The sequence below is a fragment of the Dipodomys ordii genome, unplaced genomic scaffold, assembly GCF_000151885.1.
Source record: "Dipodomys ordii isolate 6190 unplaced genomic scaffold, Dord_2.0 Scaffold65, whole genome shotgun sequence".
In the NCBI taxonomy this organism is placed as follows: domain Eukaryota; kingdom Metazoa; phylum Chordata; class Mammalia; order Rodentia; family Heteromyidae; genus Dipodomys; species Dipodomys ordii.
The window spans coordinates 4,995,506-5,017,831 of record NW_012267281.1 but is presented as its reverse complement, the minus strand read 5'-3'; the positions used below and the strand labels follow the sequence as shown (position 1 = coordinate 5,017,831).

Genomic DNA, 22,326 nt, shown 5'->3' with positions numbered 1-22,326 from the left:
TTATAAACTAGAAAATGAGACTAACAATTTGGGTAAACACAAATGCCATAGAAATATGTGTCATTGGTAAGGATTCGCATTTACATATAAAAGTAATCAATAAAGGACAAGGAGGCGTATTGTAGTTGAGAGAAAGGAGCAATGAGCATATGGAAACTATGTGGCTGAAGATCTCCAAGTCAAGGGTTTAGATGTCGACTCAATAACCTGTAGATAACGTTGTCATCAACAAGTTCACATCTCTAAACCCAGGGGAATTTGCCCTGGAAGGAGAATGGGGAACATCAATCTCTTCCTCTTTCTCTTTGCTTCCTGGCCTTGGTGAGATGAATGACTTCCCCCACCACACGTCCCCACCACGATCTGATGCTTCACTACAGGGCCAAAAGCCATGGACCAACGACAGTGATGACACTCCAGCTGGGTAAGCCAAAAGTCGACATTTCCTCTTTTTAAGCGGATTATCTCGGGTATTGGCAACAACAAAAGCCAACTAACACAGACCTTAAAACCTAAGACTCAAAATACACAAAAACATGCTGAGTACGTTTTCAATGATCCGCCGACGGAGAAAGGACCCATGTACGTACCAGATGGCAGCCGCCACTGTCCCAGTTTCCTCTGGGGCTTTCCAATTTCTGTTCCACCTTGCTGGCTTCCTCCACGGTCTGACAAAGTAGGGCTCAGGAGCTGCTGCTGGCTGCTTGTCTGGTGGGGGGGGGGGAGGAATTAAGTTATAACTTCTTATTTTATGTTTTTTTCAATTCAATACAAAGTATTTGTAGGTATTTATGGGATACAGTATAATTTATAATGTATAATGACAAAGTCAGGGTAATTAGTATTTCCACCTCCTCAAATACTTATTATTTCTACAGCCTTGGACTTTTTTGAATTTATTTATTTATCTATAATTTGGCAGGTGCGGGAGTATGAACTCAAAACCTTGCACTCTCTTTTTGCTTCTTTGTTCATGACTGGCATTACAGCATTTGAGCCACAACTCCAGTCTGACTTCTTGTTTTAGAGATGGAGTCCTGTGGATTTTTCTGCCTGTGTTGGCCATGAACCACCACTCTGGATTGCAGCCTCTTGAGTACTTAGGATTACAGACATGAGCCACTGATACTTGGCTTCTACTTATGCTGACATATTTTCAGACCTTGTGGTAGACTGTAGTCATCCTATTGTGCTATAGAACTCCAGAACCTATCAGTGTGGATGGAACTGGAGGACATCATGTTGAATGAAGTCAGTCAGGCACAGAAAAACAGATACTGAGTAAGCTTTGTTCACTCTCGTGTAGATGTTAAAAAAATTGATCTCACAGAAGAAGTTATGGCTCTTACTATGATCTTCCTTCTCAGTCCCTAGTCTGGACTCTTCATTTTGTAATGAGAAGGGGAAAGCATGGCAGGAAAACAAATAGGAAGAATAAAGGGGAGGAACAGTGTTAACAAGAGGGAAAGGAGACATGAAAGTGTGGCAAAAGCTGTTGAGGAAAGCCACTGGGCCACCAGCACACAGCAACATGACCCAGTCCTTTAGGTAGGACCTTTCCTTTGTTATTCCTAAGCAGTACCTACTACTCTTTCCCTTCATACTTGAAGATGCCTGGACCTTTTCTACCTTGGCTGGCAAACAGGGATGGTGGCAGTGTAGGAAGGAAGCGGGTGAGGAGTGGCCAATTTGGGGAGCCTAGAGCAGGAAACATGAAACTCAAAAGAAAAGTGTTTCAGCTGGGGGCCAGTGGCTCACATCTGTAATCCTAGCTACTAAGGAGGCTGAGATCTGAGGATTGCCGTTCAAAGCCAGCCCAGGTAGTAAAACTCTTATCTTCAATAAACTAGCAGAAAACCAGAAGTGGCGCTGTGTCTCAAGTGGTAGAGCGCTAGCCTTGAGCTGAAGAGCTGAGGGACAGTGCCCAGGCCGAGAGTTCAAGCCCCATGACTTGACCCCCCCCACACACAAAAAAAAATAAAAGAAAGAAAAGTGTTTCATCACAGAACCATGTACCCACAGAGAACAAAGCTGATGAATATCAGACTGATGTCTCCCAGACACTTTAGTTAGTCTCCGTTTCACTTATTACTTCCTTAGTCAACACTTTAGTCTTCACCTTGCCTTAGTATTCCCTCTCTTGGCTTTTGGGATATTTCTTGGACTTTTAATGTCAGAACTCTGCAATCATTACTTTCCCCTGTCATGTTGGTCCTGTCTCAGGGTCCTGTCCCCATTCCTGACTGTGTGTGAAGCAGACAGAAGCAGGTGATTTCTTCATGCTGGGGAAGAAAGTGACAGCATGGACTCACTCCAGACTGAGGCAGGGCAAAAGCGAGCCTCTGGAGCTCCCCAGCAGGCCATGGAACTTGACGCTTCCGAGTGTCTCTCTGAGCCCTGACTGTGCTGCTCCAAGCCATGATTCCAGGGGTGTTGGGGCTCTGCAGAATGCCAGATAAGCTCCCTCGAGTCCTATTCCAGTCATTACTGCAGCCTCGTAAAGGGGCGGGAGCTCCCTGCCAGCTGCTCCTCACGGCACAGTCCCCCCGGGATGCTGAGCAATGCTCCTGCCATTCTTTATAGTTGTGTAGATTGAGTGTAGAAGTAAAAATAGACTGGGTTTGGTAAATAGAAGCTCCTCACGCCATATTTCTGATTCCATATGCTTCCGTGATGTGCAGTTAAGAAAGGACAAATCCTCCGTGAGCCTGATTATTGAAGGGGCTATGAAAACATTTGTGCTGATTTTACTGCAAATGTCTACGACTTGCCGAGGAGAAGAAAGAGCATGCAAACCATGCTAATTCTGAGGCAGACGCTATTTCCAGCTTCCAGTTCCACCCTCAGAGGTGATATTAACCTTTTAGACAAAGTCTAAAACAACAACAATACTCAGGCCATTAACACTTAATGGTATCTAGGTACTGTATTTTGGATCTTGAATGCCCCCTAAAAGCCACATGTTGAATGCTTAGTCTAAGACTAATGATACTCGAAGCTGGCAGCACCTGTAAGAGGTGAGACCTAATGGAAGGCTAGGGCACTGGGGTGCATGCCCTTGAAGGAGATGTTGGTACTCAATCCCCTTCTTGCTGTCTTGTTTCAGAGCCTCCAAAGAGCAAGCAGCATGTATGCCCTGTACTTCCACCATGTTGTATTACCTCAGCTCAAGTCCCGGAGCAATGATGCAAGCGCCTTTTCTCATTTTTAGTTGAATCTCAGGTATGTTATAATGGTGAGGAAAGATGATGAACATCTTACTATTCAAATCAGGGTTTTTGTAAGTTACCTCAACCGAGTCCTGAATGGTAAAACCAAAACAAACCTGCATGGACACGGCTATGTAAGTAGAACCGATTTCTCTTTTTGTTGTTATTGCTAAAAAATCAACCCCACAGACTACCTAGGAACCTTCATGTCATACCTACCTCAGGTTGTGTATTGTGATCCTGACTGTTGGCGTGTGCGTCCTCACTGGGCTGAGTGGTCTCAATGCTGGGAGGATTCAGGAACCTGCTCAGCTCTTGCTGCTGGCTCTCTCTCAGGCTGTGGATAATACTGCAGGATTGCTGCTGTTTCTATGGGAACATGGTGGTCTTTCAGTAAGGGAAAAGAAAACCAGTACTTCTTCCCCACTCACTCAAGTCAAATTTTCTTCTTCCCTCTCCAAAGGAATCTAGGATGGCTGACTTCTTAGGACCCTCCATCTAAGGACCCTGAACTAGTTTCTCTAATCAATCAGACAGATGTAAAAGAAGGCTTAGTTAGGCTTGTTGCGGGTCGTTGATGTGTTATTTAAAATGACTAATGCGGTTGCTCTAGTTTTTCCCTTCTTATTTTAATGTATGATCATCAAACCAATGTTAGTCTTTTCTTCCCTGAAAGTTGCAAGAGGGAAAGAGCCTTGGTGTGGAAAAGGGAAGTTACTCCCTTTTCTGGATTGTGCTCATCCAGTAGGCCAGTTCAGCAGCTGGTCTGTCGTGGCTCCAAGCCAGAAATCCTTGTATTCTCTCAGGGCCTGTAGGGGACTCCTGGGCTCCCTGGAGCTGGGAAGGCCGTAGTAGACAGCAGCACTGGACCTCAGTGGGCAACTGGCCTTATACTAATTGCTCGGATGGGAGTTTCATTCCTCTGGGAGCCTTTTCCCTCTGTCATATTTCTGTGGTTGTTGTTGGAATTTTGAATATATATATATATATATATATATAATTTGTCATATATTAATTATTTAGTGATGAATTCTATTTTCTTCTCTGTATGTGAAGCATAAGTAAAAAACATTCACAAAAGTCAATACTGAATAGAAATACTCACTGTAGACACACCGTATACCAAGATAGTATATATTCGTTAATTTAAAAGTCAAAGGCTCTTGGAAGCTTATAGTTCAGGATGTAGCAATAGACCATTAAAATCCCATGAGAGGTGGTCTTTAGAGATAAAGCAACAGTATCAACTATAAGCTACATGATGGAATTTCTTAGAAGCACGTAGAAGCACTTTCCATACATTCAGTCTCAGCAGGTGTTTTTTAGAATTTTGTACAGTTTAGTAAACGAAGATCATAAATGTTTTAGAATCTATCAGCTTCTCTTTGAAGCTTTCTGTAATATTTCTAAAATATGGCTACACAGAAACACATTAAGCACTCAGCTAAAGAAAACATGCTGGATTCAAACTGGGAGAAGGTTTGCAGCAGCATTGACTGTGGTCCTGGATGTGGTGAGGATGGCTGATGTAGCTAAAAGGACAGGGGTAAGGGAGGAGGAGGTGGTGAGACTTTCTTTTTGCCCATATATCCACACGTGTGGGGTGTGGGGTGCACTCACAGCCCGGATGCGCTTCAGACACTTCTTCAGCCACATGCGGATGGTCTGTTTGGCCACCTCCTCCTCTATGGTGTACTCCAGCTGCTCGCGAGCAAGCAGCTCCTCCAGCTGCAGGCTCTTCCGGATATCCACAGAGCGGTAGGAGAGCATGCTGGGAGGAGGGGGGGGGTTACAGCAGCATCTCAGATCTAATTTACATAGCTTTAGATCCTTAGATGTTTCAGAACCCAGAGAGCACATCATTACTCAATCCAACCAGTATAACATTTTAGCCCCATCCCTTATCTGAGTAGGTCTGGTTATAGTACCAGAGCAGTCCTGGTTCCTGTTTTACTGAGTGCTGAAGCCAGTTAATATCTGTTCAGCGACATATGGTGATGGTTAGTATGTGAGTTGGGCTTGCCTGGGTCCCTGTCCTGTATTTACCTCATCTAGTCTTCCGTGTCTTCCTTATTAATTTTAGAAGATACAAAAGCAGAACTGAACATTCGCTCCCATTTAGCTCCTGGCTCAAGGTCATCGGATAGTGGCGAGTGAAGTTAACACAGCTGCATCAGGGACCAGAGGGTAGTATAATGCCACACAGCACGTCACAGCTGCGTGGTCCACAATCACAAGAGAACACAGACTCATCCAGCAACATGGCGCACTTCGGTGTGGTTCAGTCCCAGCATCCCAGGTTTGCATTCAGCCTCGTACTGTCAGATGAGATTCACCAAGCCATGACATGAGGGCTTTCTGAGGAACAGGGACACTGAGCTTTTCTTCTTTGCTAAATCTCTTTCCATCATGGAAGGAAAAACTGCATTTGCTCTTCCCATCTTCTGCTCAACAAAAACGTGATCCTTATGCAACTGTTTGTATTATGACCTAGGTTAGAAGAACAGGGAGGGGCAACACTGCCTCCACAAATGTTGTCTGGATCTGTTTGTGTTGAATTCACCACTGTGCTCACAGAGGCTGGATGCTAATTACTAGTGACAACAGTATGTCTATGTGTCTCATAGTCAACCTAAAAATAATTTGCCACTGAGCAAAGTCTCACCTCCTGAGATCTAACATTCTTGGCCATTCACATGAATTTTTGGATGCATCTTTTACTGGCTTTTAGCTTGTTCAAGGAAGAAATGGACAGTGGGAGATAAAATAGATGACTTTGGGGAACTATGCCTAGGATCCTTCCTATTCAGATCCAGTCTTTGTTCATCTCATAGCTACTGTATACTTTTGCACACCTGAGTGCTCCCAAAATTTGCAACACAATACCCAACACTTAACTTGTCAGGTACTTCAGCATGCTTAAAATAGCTAGTGCTATAGAAGGATTCTTAAAAAAAAATTTAAAAAAGTTTTCTTAAGTGTTTCTGCATTGTGGATGCCTCTAGCAATAGAGTCTATGGAGACATTTTTTAGAATGGTGTTCTCAATCTGTACAATGAAATAAATGTCATTATGAAGGAAACTAAGGATACTGAAATACATTTCTCTAATTAGTCTCTTTGCAAAGGTAGTAGGGTGATAGAATGGCATAGTCCTTCCTTATTGTTTCAGGAAATAATAACATCCAGCTGGGGTCACATGACTAGGACAAGTTGGAAATTCTGGAGAGTACAGATGATATCTCAAGGTATCATTGACAAAAATATGCACAGTGTTAATGTTGCCTGATTTCTTGCCTACATTCATCAGCAGGGGAAATGCTGCATTTTGGAGAACAACAACTGGAAATCAGGACATTGCTTTATCTTGCAAATCATAGGCTTCTAAGTTTTACCTGTGAGATCTTGTTTGAGAAGTTATGATGGGTTAGATGTTTCCCCAAAATAAATATATTGAGGTCCTAATGCCCAATACAGCAGATATGATCTGATTATAGGTTGGCCTTAATCCAGTATGACTGGTGTTCTTATAATCTTATAAAAGGAAGAATTTGGACACCCTCTCCCCCCCCACTCTCTCTCTCTCTCTCTCTCTCTCTCTCTCTCTCTCACACACACACACACACACACTGCAATGTGCCCATAAAGGCAAAGATGAGGTACTTCTCTAGAAGCTAAACACTGGCAAAAAAGTAGATGTTAGAGGAAGGCCTGGTTCCATTTCTTCCAGAAGGATGTAACACTGCCAATGCCCTGATCTTATACTTCCTGTCTCCAGAAACATGGATGACAATGTTCCTTTGTTTAAATCACACAGCTAATGTTGGTGCTTTGTTTCAGCAGCCCTAGGAAACGAATGCACAAGGTTCTCAGAGAGAATAAAATATAAAGCCCATATGGTTTGACTCACTGTCCTATCTGGATGCTTATTCAGTGTCTGGAAGATGTGGTATTCTATGCAATGGGAAATAAGTGACTGAACAGGCTGGGAACATTCTTGCCAGTCCCATCTAAAGGAGAGGATCCAGACTTCAGTCCTATGGGGCCCTGGTACGGCAAGCACAGCAGGTACTTAGCTGCCACAGGATAACTCCCTCATCCTGGCAGGAAGCACAGAGTTCTCCCTGGCCCTTTCTCCGTCTGCTCTTATGGGTGATTCGGTCACTGGTTCTCAACCCTTCCCTTCCAGTTACTGGTAATTATCAAGGGATAGTGAGAAAGACCACTTCATGCGTGGAAAGTGTGACCTTGCTTTACAACCATAGCAATGTGTCAACCTAGAGTTAGACCATACTTGTTCATGACGATCCCAGGCCTCTGAGGACCATAGCAGCTGTGGCTCCTGTAGTGCACCTCAGCCCTGGGAGGCTGGGAAGCGCAGCCTGCCTCTTACCTCAGGACGTCGTGGAAAGTGACGTCGCCCCCGTTGTGCAGCCTCTCCATCTCATAGCACATGTGTTTAAACAGGAGCTTGTCTTTGTCCAGGTCCACCTCCAGCCTCCCACGTAGCAGTCTCAGCAGAAACTTTACTCGAAAAGTGGGGATCACACCCTGGGGGCGGGGAGAGCAAAAACTGGTAAGCCATCTGGAGGCCCAGGAACCTCCCCTGGGTCTCTTGACAAAGAGGAAAAGCAGAAGGCAAAACAGAATGAAAACAGCAACTACTTCTGGAAACCAAGAAGTAGAACTAGAACCAGGCAGGAAAAGAGTAGCTGACCTCCCTGGTAGCTGGGCTGAACGATACCCTAACAGGAGAAGGAGCCAAAGCACTGAACAACACATTTCTGCTCCTCTGGTTCTGTGGGGCATTAAGTTCATCATCACTGCATTGGGAGCCAGCCAGGGAGGAAAGCTCTACCTTGGCTCTCTCACGGGGCCAGTACTTAAGGCTTAGGCTCAGTAGCCCATTCCCCTCTATACACACACAGTGGGTCAGAAATGGGCACACAATGATAGGGAATATACACATGCATGACCCTTTTCTTCCTACAGGTCTGAAGATAAGGTGTTCATGGTTGGCAGTGACAACCATGAGAAATAATTTCTTTTTCCCCCTACTTGGCTGAATTGGCAGTGATAGCTTTTTGGCATTCCACAGTGGCCGTTCCCAAGTCAACATATGTCAACCGCCAACAGAAGCAGTGAATCATTTGCAATGTATCAGTAGCTATCTGGGGTGCAGCTCAACGCGATGACCCATTCTCCTACCTCTCTTTTATCATCCACCATGTTCCAGATGATTTGAAAGTGGCGAAGATCATTATAACTTAAAAGCTGGTCCTCCTCAGTGGAATAAAACAAAGAGAAATTCTCCACAATTATCGCTTGAAAAAGAAAAATTCAGAAGTTAGACAATGAAGTTTATTGGTCATTTTCTTCTAGAAAAAAGTAACACATCTATTATAAATCATAGAAGACTTTTTCACTCATAAAAACCAAACGTTGAAAGTGCTTTTAGTATCGTTTCCAAGTTGGTGGGTTCACACTTAGACTAAGCTATTTATCCAGCTCATGCCTTTCAAAAACGTGAGGGTCATGCATGCATGCTCTGTGCGTGTGCGCAACTCCTAGTTTAGAGTCCGTGGGTGGATATTAAAGGTCATATGGGATTCTGAGTGGCACCAGTGATAAGCGAACATGCAGATCTTTCAAAAAATGTGACATTGCTAGGCCATAAAGGTCGACATCCCCAACACTTGTTCAAACTCAGCCCCTGGGAAGAGCTCTTTTGAAATTAATGATCATCTCAAATAGTACAACTCTTGAAATTGTAATCAACTGTCATTTACATGCGGATTCAGCTTCAGGACTAAGAGGCGACAATTTATAATTAATGCCAAGAAACAGCCTCCCCAAGCAATCCAGGATAATTACTTGAAAATTGTACATAATTATCTAAGTACCTGAGTGTAAAGAGATGAAAAAAGATTCAGTGAACATCACTTACCTACAAGCAAATTCAGCATGATGTAGGCAATGATGACATAAAATGAACAGAAGTACATGAGTGCACCAGCATAATTTCCACAGTCTGTGGCCCAGTATGTAAATTCATCGGGAGTACAGAATGGAGGCTGAACCTGTGGGGTCGTGGGGAGGGAGGGAACCCAGGGAGAGGGAGAGGAATATAAATATCTAATACATGTAGAGAGTGAGCATATTTGTAACCACACAGAATACAATTAACTTTCAAATCATATTGTAAAACACATGTGCGTTGACCACATCATCTATAGCAAAATAATAAAAAGAATATTTCATTTCTGCTATATTTTTAGTATTATGGATTCCCAAGTTTACTGCCCTTGTTGGAACTGTTTTCTTCCACTTGATAATTTTTCTGCCATCACCACAAATCCCAAGAGATAAGTAGCTGCTAGAACCAAACTATAAAGGCTAATTAAAAAAAATTGTGTGTGTGTGTATGTGTTTATGTGTATGCATGTGTGTTGGTATTGGGGCTTGAATTTAGAGTCTGGTTCTGTCCCTTAGCTTTGGGTATGTTTTGTTTTCCCAAGGTTCTGTATTACTATTTGAGCTACAGCTCCACTTCCAGGATTTTAGTTGTTAATTGGATATAAGAGTCTCATGGACTTTCTTGCCTGAGCTGGCCTTGAGCCATGATCCTCAGATCTCAGTCTCCTAAGTATCTAGGATTACATGCATGAGCTACGAGTGCTTAGCTAAGAGAGCCTAATTTTTTTCTGACTATATATGCAGTAAGTTCACATTCAAATTATATAAGGAATAATTATAGTCCTAGGGTACCGCTATAGAATATTTTGGACTAGCACAAGATCCAGGTTATCCAAAGTCTTTCCATTATTTAGAGGCTGAGTAATGACAAGGATGAGTCAACATTTGTTTTTTTCCAGTCGTGGGGCTTGAACTCTGGGCCTGGGCACTGTCCCTCAGCTCTTCAGCTCAAGGCTAGCACTCTACCTCTTGAGCCACAGCACCACTTTCGGTTTTCTGAGTGGTTTATTGGAGATGAGAGTCTCACAGACTTTCCTGCTTGGGCTGGCTTTGAACTGCGATCGTCAGATCTCAGCGTCCTGAGTAGCTAGGATTAGAGGTGTGAGCCACCGGCACCTAGCTTCAACAATTGTTTTGTTCTCCCGAAATGTTTCATGTTGAGTGTAAATTGAGATAGGGATAGTGAAAAGGAGATATTCACCATGCAATCATGCATAATCTTGTTCCAGTCTTCACCTGTGACAATTCGGAACAGAACTGTAATAGCTTTGCCAGCTGAAGAAAAATTTGCATGCCTAGTTTAGGGAAAAGAAGAATGTGACTAGTAATGTTTGACTTGAAGCAGTATGTTTTGTCAAAATCAAAATAGATGGATTCTAATACAAATTCCATTTGCAAAGGTTGGGCCCTTTTATCTGTTAGCTAGTTCTACTTTTCTACAAGTCTAGCTGTCTGATAAGACAATCAGTTTATTGCCATTTTTCTTGAATGACTGAGTCAGCCACTAATAGTGGCTTCTCCTTTCATCTGGACTATTATGTGTATCAAATAAAAAGAGTGGTTACAAGAATAATTCTTCTACAAAACTCATTTGTTTACACTCAGTTGTATTGGGACTCTTCAAAAATATCACAAGAGGCTTTCATACAATTTAAGAAAATTCTCAAAGAATACTTTCACATGTAAAAACTACCTGGGGGAACATTTCTACCTTTCCACATTTTACCTGAAAAGAAATCTCAACATTTTTTCATCTAAAAATTCTATCATTTTTGGGAAATACATGCACGGAAAAAGTGGCACACTTCTGAGTGGTTATTTCTGAGGGCTGTTAGAATTATATATTTTTTGTTTTCTATTATTTCTGAATTGTCTAGGGTTTCTAAAGTAAATACTCATGGTGTTTACAATTGGGAAATAACATTTAAAAGTTGGATATTTTATTTCCTAACCAATGAACTCTCTTTTGTGACACCACAGTCTTTAAGAGTTTCATTCATGATTGGATTACTAAAAATATTTGCTTGTAAAATGAGTAGACATGTGAGTATAGACAAACCTGTTAATGTTCTCTCCATATTTCACAGTGCCAAATAAAACCACTCCAGCAAAAGCATAGCATAGTAGCAAGAGGAACATTCCTACTATGATAAAGAAGCTCTTGTACATGCTGACCACCACAGTCAGGAGGAGCATCTTCAGCGTCACCTGGAGACGAGGAGGGATGGTGTGTCCGGGGAGAGGCAGGGAGGAAGAGATACAGGGAAGGAAGCATCCTGTCAGCAAGCTGCAGAAGAGCTAGGTAGTGAACAGTGTGGCTCAAGAGGGACTCTTCAGGATTATCAGGCAAAAGTTTCTTCCTCTGAGGCATTAAGTATAACCATTCAAAAACCACCAGGTATTGGGAAATTCTACTCATACTTGAAACTGTTCTGTCTCTCCAGCCAATTTAATAAAAATAACTTCCATCTCCTTAGACTTCCATTTTCTCTTCTCATGCTCTCCAGTTCTTAACTAACAGCTACACATTTTTTTTAAATTTAAAGCAATTAAACTCTTTCCTATAGACTTTCACAAAACAAATGGAAATGATGGTTAAAGAGTAATACAATATATTGATTATGTAGGCATATGGAATGCATATATGAGAAAAATGTGCCAGCAGCCACAAAACAGTATTTCTAAAACAATGAAAAAAGATAGATAGAATGTACACACAAATACTAATGAAGAATGAAAGTCAACTAGAATCATGGACTCATATAGCTGTTCACTAAGATTATTTTCATTTGCCATAAAGTCACTTAACATAACTTCTGGCACCTTGGGGAAAATCATTTTTTGTTTTCACATTCAATATGCTATGTTTTATACCTGCATTTACTCAGCAAACAGGAAGACTAAACATAAATGGTAAGAATATCACGATAGAATTAAGCAACTGGTTGAGTTTGATATTGATTAATCTTGACTTATGATGTCTAGTAATTTGTTGATCACAGTCCTGAGCACCCAGGATAGCTGAAGCCACTTGGCAAGCATTTGTTATTCAATGTGTATATGATCTTCAATAAGGCCTTATACAAAATACTCACATGCTTCCCACAGATGGAGAAAAACCTAAAGACAATCACACACGCTCCCATCATATACGTATATGCATTCTGAAATTGAAACAGAGGACAGCCTCTCAGAAGTTGCACAGAAGATCCTGTTACAGTTCCATTTTTCATTTTAAGCTTTCTGTGAAGTCTACTGAATAATTGCTTTTAATAAAATGTGGAAAATCTCTCTAAGAAATTTACTTTAAAAAAAAGAGCTGAAAAGGTCATTGCCAAAACTCATGAATAAGTATTAGCTGTAAAATCAAATCTCAAATGAAACTTTGGGTTTTGCATTGTTGAACTGAATTCTGAATTCTGAAACTTCTTCAAAGCAGTGACTGCCTCTTTTGAAGACCAGAGTGTGGAAAACACAGAAGGAGCATGGTCCACCAGCAAGCTAAGAGAGGCAGGAAATCAAGTTGTTCTTGCAAAGGAAAAAAGCTGGTGCTGGAAGAATATTGAAGGCCCACTCTTCTCTGAAGACCAGCCACACATTCAAGTCCAAGGTGGTTTCAGGAAGAATGGCCCTGCTCAAGAACACAGCTAGCTATTTCTTCAAGCATGTGATTTCCACAAGAGATGATGCTGTGCTTTATGACTAAGAAGGCTTCCTCTGAGAATCGGTGATGCCACCGGCTGCAACTGAAATAACAACTTTGACATTCAGCTGGTGCCAAAGCATGGTGCTTCTCCAGGAGGCTGCCTAGCCAAATGACAGCAGTCACAGATGGGCCCCAGCAGAGGGGGTCCGGCGAGATCCGCCATGAGGTACAAGGACAGGAATGCACACACAGAGCGTCTTTGGAAGGGGGACAGGAACTGTGCCTTCCTCCCAGCAGTCCATGGGCAAAATATGGCAGGGAAGGATCACTCATCCAAGACCAGAGGTTCTTGGAACAAAAGCAGTCAAGTAGGACAGGCAAGTTGGTCTTGGTGGCTTAGACTTTTCTCTCTGGAGCTATGAGAGATTAGGAAGCCTGCTCTATTCTTTTTGCTTGGGTGGAGTAGCTTTTAGCTATACAGTTATCTAGATAAGGAAAATGTGCATGGGCTCAGTTGCCTCTTCTTTCCATGTTAACTCGGAGTCTAGGGTAGATACTTTGGGCCTGTCTGTTCTAAAAGTCATGACAAACAACAGCCTCTCCTTCTTCTAGCCTTCACATCTTCCATCATGGGGGAAACCTTCTCCCTACACCATACAAATGGAACCAAATCACAACCGCTCCCTCAAAGTTGCCTTGGAGGAACGCTGATGACGCTACCCACCCAAATCCTACTCCTACGTGTTGTCTCAGGAACATGGGGGAACAGAGGGTATCCTCTCCACCACTGCATCTTCCTCACTGCTTTGTGAGCAGGTGGCAAATGTCTGTCTAGCTTTCCAAGCCAAGAGGAGTGACTCTCGTTGTTTTGCTCATCACATTCTTCTCAGTGTTGGCACAGGGTGGTACACATCCAAGCCATCGATGATTTGAGAAAAAGAACCGAGAGCTCAAATAAGCCCTCAGACCAAAAGCAATCGCTGGTTTAAGAGGACACATAATCAGCACAGCAGTTTCACATGAAATTTCACAGAAAGCCTCCTGTGATGGGTCAACGGTTTCTGTGTGTTATGGGTCTTTCTTAGCATGATTTTAATATAAAAGAATGTGGAAGGATGGAGGAAAATGGATGATTTCACTTTTTGGTGAAACTGAAAATAAAGGTATTTAAAATATGGGTTTTATATTCTTTAAAGTATGTGGAAACTTTACATACATGGCCTTTATGAGGCCCATAGGAAATAGGTATGTTATGAATGTGTATCTTCCAGTTCAGAGTAGAGATCAAAGGATCACCAAAGATAAATTATTTGATCAAGTCTGGAAAAGGACGAACATGGAGGAAAGGAGACTTGGATCTTTCAAAGCCACAATACAATTCAAAGCCACAGCAGAAATGTGGCTAGACCAAGAAAGAAAGTGGTGAAAATGCAAAACCCTCATTCAATGATTTCATACCACCCCCCCAAAAAAAAACCAGAGTCAATAAAAAATGTATTATCTAATGTTATCACATATTAAAACGATAATATTTTGGTAATGGTGGGTTAGAAAATACCATATTAAATTACTATCACTTATTTATTAAGAAATCAATGTAGCTTTTAGACAAATTTAAATGACATCTGTGGCTATATTTTATTCTGATTGGACAATGCCACCCCAGATTATAGTTACATGCATTCATAGCTGTAGGTTTGAGCTAGACCTTAGACTAGATGGAAGTGAAGGAAATGTAGGCAAACTAGTGAACATAGAGGCCTAGCGAAAGAAACGATCTGAACATTCTAGTTCAGGTTTTGCCTAACTGAAGGGAGTGGGTGTAATATACATATACACACACGTGTGAGAGCATACAATCATGTCTAAAGGCCAGTCATGATCAAAGCTGGGCTGAAGGAAAGCTACTCTAGCACCAAAGATCCACCGATGTGGAATGAAATAAGACTGTCACCAGGACTGAACTAAGTACTGACATTTGCCAGGTAAAACAAAGTTCAACAATGCACCCACCAATAGAGCAAAGTGAAGCACCACCCACACCACGCCGAGTGACGTCACCAGGAGGTCATATCGGTTCCTTCTGCTTTGCCAGAACCCAGCAGGTGACATCGCTATGATCTTCATAGTCACCTGGAGAAAGAGAATAAAGGGAACAGAGGGCCAGTGTCAAACCCATATTTAAATCTATTAAGTTGAATGAAACATACCATTTATTTAAGGATGTAATAAATACATAATATTATTTATAAACTCAGTAGGTTACAAATCTATATTCTCCATAGATAGTGGGATACTTTTCTTCCTTAAGAAAAACAACAACATATGAAAAACAACCATAGATTTTGGGAAACACCAAGCACTTTAGGGTGAATTGAGAATTCACTTGTATTTCAAGAAAGCTTGCACTGCAAAGTGATACATTACACAGGGCTCATATGAAAAGACTCTTGGCTGGGCCAACTGTTTGTAATTCGGATCCCTGAATTACAGCAGTGTGTGTCGTTTGCTCTAAATATCTGAACTCACGTAAGTAGGTGGGCCAAGGTTCAAACACAACAGTCCACAGGAGTGAGGATTGCCTAAAAAGAAATTAGCCCTCCTTCCCAAAGACTTCAAAGGCAATGGAGAACAGAGCTGAAGGCAAACAGCCATCAAAAGGGGGCACTGATTTATTTTAAAATTGTGCACAGCCTCTCCCCAGGGCCCACCAATTGACTACTCACCTCCAGAACAAAGATGAAGGTGAAGACAACTGACATTGTTGCCAAAGGGACTGTCACAGGGTCCTCCACATCCCACTGGAACCGAAGAACACACAAGTCACTAGACACACCTGGGTACCGCTCCACTGCCCATTTTAATGCAACTGTGTGTGTGTGTGTGAGTGTGTGTGTGTGTGTTTGTGTGTGTGCCCCAGTACTGGGGCTTGAACTTAGTGCCCCACACTCTGGCTTGAACTTAGTGCCCCACACTCTGGCTTGTATTTTTCCACTCCAGGCTGGTGCCCTACCACTTGAGTCCTAGCTCCACTTCCCATTATTTTGGTGGTTAATTACAAAGAAGAGCCTCTGGACTAACTTTCCCTGGCTAACTTTGAACCACAACCCTTTACAACTCAGTCACTTGAGTAGCTAGGATTTCAGAATTCAGTCATAAGCCACTGTTGCCTGGTGAATCTCTTAAGGTTGGAGAGGTAAATGGCTATCACAGACTGCAAGATATGACTGGAGGCTCCAAGAAACAGGCAATGAATTCCGTCTGCGAGTCTCAGGGTGCAATGAATTAGGTACCTTGACGGAGAGTAGCACGGATTGGGCCAGGACAAGCAGCGCAATTGTCCTCTTAAAAAATGGATGCTGGGTAATGTCATACATTTTCGCTCTAAAACCATCGTTATCTGGAAAAGAAAGGTTTATTTAGGCAAGGACAGTTTAGACAAGGGCCACATTCATTCTTTTCTCTTGTTTGCCTTCAGTGCTCATCTTACAACCTGTCTCATCTCCCCCACCCCAGCTCCATATCTTGTGAAGCATTTTTCTGGAACAGCTGGCTCTGAATATTTAAAACAGCAGTGCATGATGCACTGGAAGGAAAAGCGCATCATTCAATTTCTGTCAGTTTAATGCAGTTCACTCATATTTTTAAAAGGCAAGCACAAATCTATTTTATTTAAAAATTCAGTGTTTTTTTGCCCCCATTAAGGTGTATTTCAAGTGTGTTGAAGCGCAGCCCATGGACGGTTGATTTTAATAGTCTTATGAAGAGATTTGCAGTTTGCAGCCTGTTTCTCTATTAACTTATGCACAACCTCCTAGTGGCCTCACAATTATTATTTTAATTTAAATCTGAGGCTCCTGGGGGAATTGTGAACACTACTGGCCAACATGAATAAAATCAGAACATCTTTGATACCGGGGCGAGGTGGGAGATGAAGAGGCTGTGCGATCTTCAGTCTGCTCTTGAGATCTTCCCATCTTCTCTGATCTACGGTCAGCAGAGCCGTCCCCTTGACAAAGAAAGAAGACAGCAAAAGGCAAAGAACATTGCACACGGGGTAGCTTCACACACAGCACTAACACAGGGGCTTGCAAAAAAGATATTCTGCAAGCACCATGGTGCCTAGAGACACACAATCAGAATTGTCAATTCGTCTGGAGAGCATTTCCCCACAGGATGGACAAATGTTTCAGAATGTTCCGGCACCTTCCATTTGTATCTGTGAACACGTGTAATAGTCGGAGGTGGGAACTTTTCTACCTGATTATATTTTCACAAAAAGATATTAATAATGGTTACTTTCATTTCATAGCGGCAAAATTATAGCTTGTCAGTGCCGATGCTTCTAGTGAAGGAGATTTTTCTTTTTTTCTAAAAAATACATTCTAATATGTGCAATTGCAAAACTATTTTTAAGAGGTATGAAGTCATGGGTTTTGCCTCTTTAAGAAATTAGTGTGGCGATTATTTGCTAAGTGGGAGCAGGTATTCTGTATTATAAAATAGAGCACTTGATAAAAATGCACATAAATTATATTACATTGTATTGCACTGAATTACATGTTATTGTATTGTGTCATAAAGGCAGAAGTGTAATTTAAGAAATTGAAAGAAGAAAAGACCCAAAGTCACTGCTGCCTTCACTTCTCTTCCCTAGAGCTGATGGCTGGACTTCCAGGTGCTTTGGCCTTCCTTGGTCTTCAGAAGTCTGTGCTTATGTAGCAGCTAAGCACACAAGAAATAGTCTGTATTTATTCATGCAGTTTGTCTTATCCTCATTGAAGGGTATGTTCTTCATACAAGAGTCACAGACTGACCCAATTTGTTCATTGAATCTGCTCACATAGAGTGGTCTACTGCACTGACAGATGACAAATCATTCCTTGTCAGTTTATGACTACAATAAATGCTGCAAGATGCACAAATACTGTCAAGCCACAAACCTCAATGGCAGGGTCTCCATTAGGAATGTCTAGAAGAAGTGTAGTGCCGGTGGCTTATTATCTATGAATCCAGATACTCAGGAGGCTGAGATGGAAGGACCATGGTTCAAAGCCAGCTTAGGTTAAAAAACAAGTCCACAAGATTCGATCTCCACTTTATCATTCAAAAGCTGGTCTGAAAGCATGGCTCAGGTGGTATAGTATCAATCATGAGCAAGCAAGCTGAATTAGAGTACAGGGCACTGAGTTTAAGCTGTGGTACTGGTACACACTCATAAAATTCTTTAGAAGGGATATTGCTAGTATTTAGGAATGTAAGCATCTTTATGTTCACCAGGTACTGCCAAGTTGCTATCTAAAGAACAATAGCCAAAACCCAGAAAAATTCCCACCAACAATTTACAAGTATTATTTCCTTCTATTCTGACCAATGTTTGTTGTTATTGAACATTTTGATTTGGCCATCTTGATGGGTATGAAATGTGACTAACTCAGTTTTATTACTATTGAGATGAAACATTTTATGTGTATAAATGGTAATTCCTTTATCAGCCTCTGTGAACTGCATATTCAGAGTCTTTGCCTATTTTTGTATTTTGATATTTTTGATATTTTGTGAAAATTTTTATATGTGATGGACTCCCTAATCCCTATATATTTTCTATCTATCTATCTATCTATCTATCTATCTATCTATCTATCTATCTATCTATCTATCTATCTATTATCTATCTATCTATCTAACTGTAATGAATCTTTTGTCAGTTATGTGAGTTGCAAGCATAGTATTCAATCTTAGCTCAGAGTTTTTTGATTCTTGTCACCACGATTAAAAACTTCAATGTCCTTTAACTCATAACTTCTCTACTTTTGGCTGATGTCAACAAACATACAACTACTCCAAGATCTAAAATAAATGCTTATGTGGGTTCAAATGGCTGGAATTATTTTTGCCAGAGACTCAGTCCAGCTTTTCCCTTGGAGAGAGCTGATGCTATGCTGTCTGTGTGCACCTGAGCCTTTCTGAGCTGTCTGCTCTTTTCTCTAAGTCCAACTCCTCATCCTGTGCCAACTCCAGCACTGTTGTAATTACTCCCATTGACTTACTCTCCTTTCCATATTTTTGTTCTTGCTCAACCTTACTGCAAGTTTTTTGGTTCAATTTTCTTAAACTAGCTTTTGTTTTTCTTAAACTTTTTTAGAAAGTATTTAAGAAATGTACTCGTTATCTTGCCCATGTAATTGTAACCCATCTGTACGGTATTTTCACAATAAAAAAAAAATGAAGGAAAAAAAAAGAGTTTCACAGATTTTCCTGCCTGGGCTGGCTTCAAACTGTGATCCTTAAAAAAAAAAAGAAAGTATAGACAGTTCTTCTCTTTTTAAAATATCATTATTTTCTGCCTTGAATATTTGTATTTCTCATACTTTCTTGCATTTCCTCTTGCTATTCTGATATCAGTTTGTTGATTGGATGTTTGATATATTAACATTTGCTTTTTCTATAACTTAAAGTGAAGACTTTCTAATTACCAGCTCATTTACAGTTGATACTTGAAACAATTTTATCTCTAAAGGTTTTGTGATGTTTCATTATAATTTCTACTTTAATGCAAATCATTTTAGAACCGTCTCTTAATATTTGCAAGCTATAAAAGCTTTTCTGTGTTTGCTGTTATAGTTAGAACCATGTTCTTTATATTATCCAGTTTGAAAAATCCATTTTCTAATTGAAAATAATGTATGGTTTTTTTTTTTTGTTTGGGTCCGGTCATGGGGCCTGAACTCTGGGCCTGGGCGCTGTCCCTCAGCTCTTCAGCTCAAGGCTACCGTTCTACCATTTGAGTCACAGCACCACTTCCGGCTTTTTTCTTTTTGCTTATGTGGTGCTGGGGAATCAACCCAGAGCCTTAGGAATGCAAGGCAAGTGCACCACCACTGAGCCACCTTCCCAGCCCCTGTATGTTTTCAAATCATAGGAATCATGGTTCTTTTTTGTTTCCACTTGAAAATATATCACTGTGTCAAATTTCTTATATTCTATTTTTGTCACATTTATGATTTCTTAGCGAACTATATTAATATACTTCACTCTGATTTTGGATTTGATAGATTCTTTTAGAACTTCGTTTACTTTGGTTTTGTAGACTTGAGATGCAAGATTTCTATCTTCCTAGTGATTAGCTTTTTGACATTCATCCATTATACCATTCATTCCTAATAATGCAGTTTGCTTTAACTTTTCCTGATATTAGTATTGCTAAGTCACTTTTCTCACAAATAGCAAATAAATACTTATTTTCTAGTCATAATAGACCAAAATTATTCCTTTGTTATACAAACCAAAGATATTTTAGAGAGGGATCAAGAGAATAAAAGGAGCTATCATTTATATCTAAAAAAAAATCTCTGAATGTTTATTGTTGTCAAAGTAAGTCTATTAATCAAACATTATCATATGATAGAGAAGCCAGAAAAAATTCATATTACTGTCTTGGAGTTTTATGAAGAGGTTCCCATTTTCTAAGGAAGATCTGAAAACACTGCCTCCCAAACTTACCACATTTACCATTTCTCTACTCGGAAGTCTACTCTCACATCCTGGGTGTGACACTAACATGTATGTTCTATGAGGGCAGAAATTCCTGACAAGGACAGTGTCTACCACCTCCTTTATGTTGAAATAAATCTCTTCAGTGATTGACAGGTAGGTGAAGAAATGCTGATATGCAGCTCATGTCAAACCATCTAAAAACTTGCAGACAAGGTCTTTTCTAAAAGATTCACACAACTTAGATCTCTTTATCTTTATTTTCATTCTAATCGAGTTGGTAACATTTGGTAAAATGCTGCCTAATTTCCTGTTTTCTGTCAACCTTTGTTTGGGCTGCTTACCATACTCCAAGACTGGCTAGGACTTCCGGATTCTTTCAGAACGTCCAGCATTGGAACTGGACTTCCTTAGTAATCTGCAGACCAGCCATGAATGATCTATTTGTCTCCTGTTATGGTGAATCATTTATGCTGTTGACTTCTGAGTTGCCACTTGATCCAGTTCCCCAGAAATCAGGAGCTCAGGGTTCACTATGCTATTCTTAGTTTGCAAGAGAGACGAAGCTCTCTTGTTAATTGGCTGATTAGCGTTTGCTCATATTCTGGAATTCCCAGTGTCTGCTCCCATCTCTGGCTCAAAGGCATGTAAAAAGACCTCCCTCCCTCTTTTTTTTTGCTTGGTATTAAACTGAAAACACCGTAGGGCTTAGAGAAACTCACTTATGAACGTGTTAGGAAGTAAAGTAGAGGGGCCATGCAACACGATTGCTACCCTTCTTTCTAACTCTAATATTCCATGTCTGTGGGTCATAGAGCGTGGGGGCCCAAAGGGGGAGATTTTAAATTGTACTGTTTGAAAGCCTGAATGAAGTGCCATACTCATTAGCCACATATCAAAGGTGTCAATCGACTGAGTAAGTGGTACCACACACATTGAGCCCGGAACAGTGAATGCTGGAGTCTCACGTGTAGCTGCACAAGCCAAAGAGCTCTGATGTGGCCTCATGGGAATCTGCCACAGCCATGAATAACATGGAACAGCAGGTGCTTTGCTGGCAATTCTAGCTCTGTGGTCGAGGTTTTTATACTCTGCCATTTGAAGAATCACAGACCCTGCAGTCATAGACCAAATCAGAATTCTGACCTCATTTTTCTTTACTCCTTACAAGCCACAAATTATTGCTTTATAGAATTAATAGAAATGTATGTAAAAAATCTTAGAATACAGTAAGTGCTCAAAACCTGTATGCATTTCAATTATTATGATTCCACTGGCAGAACTTATCAGCTGGGCCCAGAAAAGGAACTCTCTAAGAAATGCTGATAGAATGTTCTTTGCTAAATTCACTCTTTTGTTTGGTTTTGTTTTGTTTTTGGTGTTCTCTTAAGGCTTAAATGCAGTGTGTCTAGGTACAGTCCCTTAGCTTTTCTGCTCAAGCTTGGTGCTCTACCACTTGAACCACACGTCCACTTCTCCCATTAGTTGGTTTTTATTTTTGGGTGGTTAATCGGAGATAAGAGTCTTCTGGACTTTTCAGGCTAGACGGCTTCAAATCACTATCCGTAGATCTTGGCCTCCTGAGTAGCTAAGATTACAGGTGGGAGCAACTGGCACCTGGCTCACTTTTTTTTTGATAGGAAACTACATTCCTGTCTCCCCATTTGTGAAGTTGGTACCAATCCCTAGAACGGTTAGAAACAGCATTTACCCCAAGTTCATGGAGTATACAAAGTTTATATGAAATTAGAAAATTTCCTTTCCATTCTATCAATTAGGATTTGAACTTTTTCATACTGTCTCCCTCTCCCATCACAATTCAGAGTTTACTTACTGGGTTACAAAAGAGGTCTGCAATTTACACTTGGTGAAAACGCTATCACCTGCAATCAGTGCTTCCCTTTTAGCTATTGTGTTTTAGTGACTTGCTGCACATCCTTTCCATGTGAACAAGAGGAGACATACTTCTCAGTTGCCAGGGAATTAAAGGCACTGTTGTCCA

The 22,326-nt window shown here is 41.0% G+C and overlaps 1 protein-coding gene across 1 annotated transcript in view; it reads right to left on the bottom strand.

The window, feature by feature from the left end:
- Nalcn (sodium leak channel, non selective) overlaps positions 1-22,326 on the bottom strand; it is a 211,162-nt gene that overhangs the window by 484 nt on the left and 188,352 nt on the right. The window contains exons 30-42 of the mRNA XM_013022975.1: positions 16,746-16,839; positions 16,124-16,230; positions 15,557-15,631; positions 14,844-14,963; positions 12,280-12,348; positions 11,244-11,392; positions 10,386-10,479; positions 9,156-9,288; positions 8,417-8,532; positions 7,602-7,759; positions 4,830-4,980; positions 3,429-3,578; positions 591-708 (exon numbers count right to left, since the gene is read on the bottom strand). Coding sequence (XP_012878429.1) covers positions 591-708; positions 3,429-3,578; positions 4,830-4,980; positions 7,602-7,759; positions 8,417-8,532; positions 9,156-9,288; positions 10,386-10,479; positions 11,244-11,392; positions 12,280-12,348; positions 14,844-14,963; positions 15,557-15,631; positions 16,124-16,230; positions 16,746-16,839 — 1,534 coding nt within the window. The remainder of the gene's footprint in view (positions 1-590; positions 709-3,428; positions 3,579-4,829; positions 4,981-7,601; positions 7,760-8,416; positions 8,533-9,155; positions 9,289-10,385; positions 10,480-11,243; positions 11,393-12,279; positions 12,349-14,843; positions 14,964-15,556; positions 15,632-16,123; positions 16,231-16,745; positions 16,840-22,326) is intronic.